The sequence below is a fragment of the Polistes canadensis genome, unplaced genomic scaffold (assembly GCF_001313835.1).
Source record: "Polistes canadensis isolate GaletaPanama2010 unplaced genomic scaffold, ASM131383v1 scaffold_170, whole genome shotgun sequence".
NCBI classification, from domain to species: domain Eukaryota; kingdom Metazoa; phylum Arthropoda; class Insecta; order Hymenoptera; family Vespidae; genus Polistes; species Polistes canadensis.
The window spans coordinates 110,194-115,782 of record NW_014569717.1 but is presented as its reverse complement, the minus strand read 5'-3'; the positions used below and the strand labels follow the sequence as shown (position 1 = coordinate 115,782).

At 31.8% G+C, this 5,589-nt stretch overlaps 1 protein-coding gene across 7 annotated transcripts in view; it reads left to right on the top strand.

Annotated features, from left to right (window-relative positions):
* Positions 1-5,589, top strand: part of LOC106789201 (histone deacetylase 4) — a 79,883-nt gene that overhangs the window by 37,195 nt on the left and 37,099 nt on the right. For all 7 annotated transcript variants that reach the window (XM_014753208.1, XM_014753207.1, XM_014753212.1 and 4 more), the window contains exon 2: positions 3,646-4,321. In XM_014753208.1, the coding sequence (XP_014608694.1) occupies positions 4,267-4,321 (55 nt within the window). In that variant the 5' untranslated portion in view covers positions 3,646-4,266. The remainder of the gene's footprint in view (positions 1-3,645; positions 4,322-5,589) is intronic.

Genomic DNA, 5,589 nt, shown 5'->3' with positions numbered 1-5,589 from the left:
CTAAACCGTTCCTGAATAAAAATTAATTGCATACGCGAAATGTTGTCGGATACGTTTAGTGTAATAATACTTTGTTTTTATTTTTCGTTAGACGAGTAGTGTGTATCTTAAGATAACTTTAATTTTAATTGAAAAATAATGAAACGGAATTAACGCGGAATTTCCGTGTCCTGCAGGTCCATGGCCGAGAACAACGCAAACGTTTTCTCTCTCTCTCTCTCTCTCTCTCTCTCTCTTTCTCTTTCTTTCTTTCTCTTTCTCTCTTTCTCTCTCATGCTCACGGCTGATGCACGCCACGTGAAAAGTCGCGGAGGCGTGGCGGCGACGAATTTAGATTGTTGGCGCCTCCTCAACGAGAGAAATAGACTTTAAGAGATGGGGTGTGGGGAATTTGCCTTTATTATTATTACTCTCTACCCCACTCCCCCCCTTTCCCCCCCTTTTCCTCCCCTTTTAACTTCCACTTCCTCCCTTTCCCCCTATTTCTTTCTCTCTCTCTCTCTCTCACTCTTTTCATTTTCATTTATTTATTCAAATCGTTAATACAATATTTTAGGGACTAAACCAAAAACCAGATATAATATTTCATTTCGTGTTCTTTTTTTGTTCATTTTTTAAATCGTTATCTGTTCGCCTTAAGGGGTTACATGGGTTTACACTGGGAAAAAATAGCATATTTTCAACAATTTTTTTTTCTATATAAAAAATGAAATTCTTATTCAAACTTTTTCTAGTATTTAAAATAGATATTTAAAGAAGATTTTCTGAATTTTTGGTTGAAAAATATTTTAAACTCAGCCATTGCGACGTCATTTCCGGTGACCCCACCGAAAAAAAGTGTTTTCGCGTTGACAGCAGAACTTATAAACGGTAGGGGTTTTTCTGTTGAAAAAATAGGGTCTTTTAGTGAAAACTTAAAACTAGAAACTGGACGAAGGAAAAAGAAAAAAATTGAAATTTGGATTTTTGGCAACGTTTTTACCAAGAACATTCAAATTTCGCTACAATTTGCACCACATTTTGGTTTCTTAAAATTCGATTTTATGAAAAAAAACGAAAATCCTTCGTCCAAGTCCTTGTCAATAGTATCACGAAGACGTGTAGCAAATTTCATGAAAATCGGTTAAATAGTTTTCGAGAAATCTTGACGACCGACNTCTTGACGACCGACTTTAGAAAAAGCGTTTTGAGAAAAATGCATTTAAAGATTTGAGTGCTGGTATAAGAACCATTAAAGAGTGCAACTTCCCAGGGCTCTATCTTTAAAACTACTACTCCTATCGACTTCAAAATTGAATACAATATTCTAGATGAGTTGTAGAATTGAAAAAAAAAATAAAAAAAAAAAAATTTTTTTTGAAAGTCCCAAACCCATGTAACCCCTTAACACAAACTACTCTTCTTTTTTTTAAATATTATTTTTCATATTTATACGAATTTAATTTCCCCCGTCACGCGTTTAACTTTTGTCGTATCCTGGATTGTTTATTTTTTGTTTGTTTTATTTTTAATTCGAAGAATCGTAGGTATAGGGTAAAAAAAATGTTACTTTAAAAAAGTGTCGGGGCTTATCTTTGCCTAGTTCTTTTTTCTTTTTTTTCCTCTATTCTACCACCACCTTTCCCCTGCCACCCTGTTGATGGTGGTCGAGAGAAAGTCGTAGTATTTTTTTTTTTTTTTTTCCTCGCGGATCGAATCGAAACGTGAACTTATTTTAAGTTAGAATAGCAGTGTTTGGATCGATCTTGTCATGGAAAACACGTCATGCAGTGTACGACGTGGTGCGTTCTGTGTTTTCTAGCTAGCTAACCGCGCGTGCATGCACATGCACATGCACATGCAAATGCACATGGAAATTAATAAAAGGGAGAAAGAGAAAAGTTTGTTTTCACACGCTTTGGCAAGATGCGTTCAATGCACACATGGGGAATATAATATCTATGAAATATTTTTTGTTTTTTTTTTTCCCCCTTTCAATTAAGCGCTTTTGAATACTTACGTGATTTTTAATAAACCTTTTTTTCTTTATTATTATTATTATATTGTTTAGAAAATCCTCAAAATATCCAATTAATTTCTATTACACTTATACAGAAATTTATTATATTTTTGTTCAAATGATTTCCCATTAGTGTATATTATCGTGAAACAGATTGTTACGACCACGTTACTACGATCATGTTCGGATCGAGTTCTTTATTTTCGTTAGGTTTTTTTTTTCTTTCTTTTTTATTACTTTACAGAGGTTAACTAACTCGGCTTGTAACTCGTTTGATTCTTTTTTCTCTTCTTCTTCTTCTTATTATTATTATTCTTATTCTTTCCTACGATTCTCGTTCCTTTCAATTCGCCTTTCGCTAAAAAAACCATTAAACCCCCTCCACTACTCCCCACCCCCCACCTTGTCCCCACTCGTTGTAATAATCTCGTGTATATCGCAAATTAATTATGTAATTCGTTAATTAATTGATAGAATGAGAAATAATGATTGAGAATGATTGAGAAAGAAGATGACTATACATATGAACACATATTATACTCTATGTTGTTTCGTAAATGAATTTAAAAAGTTCACGGTGATAGATAAATCGTGTTCGCCATTAGTACAAAAAAACAAAATGCACGTTTTGTTTTGTTTCCAATAACCAGTGTTTCCAAAAAAAAGTTTTACTTTTTTCTTTTTCTATTTTAATCATTCTGAGAAATACTACTACCTACCACCTACTTTTCAGTCTACGGTTATAGACACTAAGAAAAAAATAAGAAAGAAAGAAATATATGAAAGTATAAAAACCGAGGTCTAGAACAATGAGATTAAAAATCACGATCATTCTTCTTCTTATTCGCATTCATTCATTCATTCATTCATTTTTTAACAAAACTTTAAAGGTCTGTACAATTTCAAATGCCTGGTTTTTTAAAAATTGTAAACAAACGTGTGTTTTATATTACTCGTTATTTACGTACTTACGTTCGTGAAAAAAAAAGAACAGAAAATAAGGAAATAATTGTATAAATGATAGTAATAACAAAAATAATAGATAAAATTTGATAGAAAGGGTAGATGGTTCACATGACGTTAAATAAACAGGAAAAATAGATTAATTGTAAGAGGAATCGGTAAAATCAGCACTTATAAAGTTTTGGCATCGTTTTTATGAGATAATGGTCGTCCATATAGTATCCTCCTGGTTTTTGGCACCCAAACCCGTTGACACTTGTCGCAGGGAAGCTCAAAATAAGATTTTCATTCTATGACAGTTGGGAACGTGCGTCATATTTAGACTTAAATTCGTAGCAGAGTCCACCGTTGTCGTCGTCTTAGTCGTCTTACAGAAATATAGAAAGTAACAGGGGATATTTTTACATTTACGTTTGGAAACCTCGCTGGTATTTTGCCGTTCCATTAATAGAGAAAGTATAGTTGAGATAATTCCCATTCGGTTTTATTTCCAACAACACAACACAACCAACTACTACCATTACCAAACACCAACACAATTTCAACACAATTTCAACTCAATTCAACTGAACTTTTCTCCCACCCCCAACCCCACCTCGTGTTCTTTAATTTTGTATGTATACCTTTTTATTATTAACATTTCATTTGAATTTATTTTTCTTCTTTTTTTTTCTTTTTTCCAGAGGAAGTTTCTATGAAATAAAAATGCGGTGGTAATAATCGTCGAAGGAAGAAGATCATCACAACGTAGAGGAAAAGAAAAAGAAGAAGAAGAAGAAGAAGAAGAAGAAGAAGAAGAAATCGTCATGGATCAAAAAGAGGATCTTTTGTCTTTGTGGAAAATAACAGGATCTTTAGTGAGAAGATTATTCGACGAATAGTAGTATAATTAATTATACTACGAGTAATCATTATTGTGTGTATCATCACATCGTCGTTTATGGTGTTCGACTAAATTTATTATTCGTCTCGTTGTACCCTGTTTTTTTTTTCCTTTTCGTTTTTTTTTCCTTCCTCGAGTATTTCATTTTCAAATGTTGTGCATAACATTGTCGTTGATGTATAATACACCGTGATAACAACGTACGTTTATGTTGGAGAAAAAAGTGTGAACAACAAATAAAAAGAAGAAGAAGAAAAAGAAGAAATAATTGAATAGAATAGGAAGAAGAAGAGAGAGAAACAAAAAATAGTGTGAATATACGCCGTAGAATTTTATTGTTAATTATAGAACCGTCAATTTTATGTTAATAACGTGACTACCAAACGATTTTCGTGGATAAACTACTTAAGAGGAGTGTCATATGGCTCTGGAATATGGTACTACTACCTACAATATGCACCACACGAATCAATTAGGTATGTAATGAATTTATTTAAGAAAGAAAACAAACTCACTTGAATTAAATATGCTTGAAAATGATTTAGAGAATAGAACAATGGGATATAATTTAGAATTTAAATTCCGATTGTGAAACGTGACGATACAGTTTTATTACCGAACACTTTTTTAATTACAAATGTAGAATAGGTGGAATTAAATTATTTAAAAAGTAATGTCACTTACCTTTGATCAAATATATCAGAAAATGATTTAGAGAATAGAACAATGGTAAATAATTTAGAATTTAAATTACGATTGTGAAACGTGACAATACAATTTTCTTACCTGAACATTTAATTATGAGTTTAGAATAGAAGGAAGAGGAGAAGGAGGAGAAGAAGAAATAATAATAATAATAATAATAATATGCGATTTAAAAATAGTATACATAAAGCGTGAAACAAAAATTCATTTAGAGTTTTTAAGAGTTCTCATTGAAGTTTTCTTCTTAGGTCTCTCCTAGGTTGTTGTCATCAGTATGAAACTGTGAGCTTATCCAGTGGTGAATCTAAAAGCGAAAACTTTTCTCTTCTTCTCACTTTCTTCAGAGAAAGAGGAGATGGAAAAGGAAACTGAGAGGAGAAATGGTTACCTCTTTTTCTCTCTCTCAAATGTGTATGTGTGGTGGTTGTGTATATATGTATAAGCGTGTTCACGTTTTAAGAGAAGACGTATACAAATGTCAGCCTATATATAGCGGACGTTCTTCTAATCTTAGCAGTCGGCCAACAGCCAGAAATACGAGCAAAAAATCACTATAACTCTTTCCCTTTGTCTTGTCAAATGTATATATATATATATATGTGTGTGTGCATGTGTATATATACGTATGCGTACACGTGAAAAGAAAAATTGTTTAAACAACTTTACCATAATACTTATCATATTTCGATAGAAAACATTTAAATTAGTATAATCTTGGAAAAAATTTAATCTTTTTTTTTTTTTCTAATATAAAAAAAATTAAATCAATTCGAGGTATTATTAACCCTTCTTTGCATGATGATGGAAATTTCAATCGTAATATTTAGTCAACAAAAAGAGGTACTCAAAACCCTTGTACTGTATATTTGTTGTTGCTGGCAACTTTTTAAGCGACTATTGCGTACAACAAAACGCASTTGTYARAAAATARCACTAGGATTTTTTTTAAATATTTTTCCTTTAATCTAGAGCATTAATAATTATCACCCTGATTTATTTAAAAAAAAAAAAAAAGAAAAAATCATGCAAAGAAGGGTTA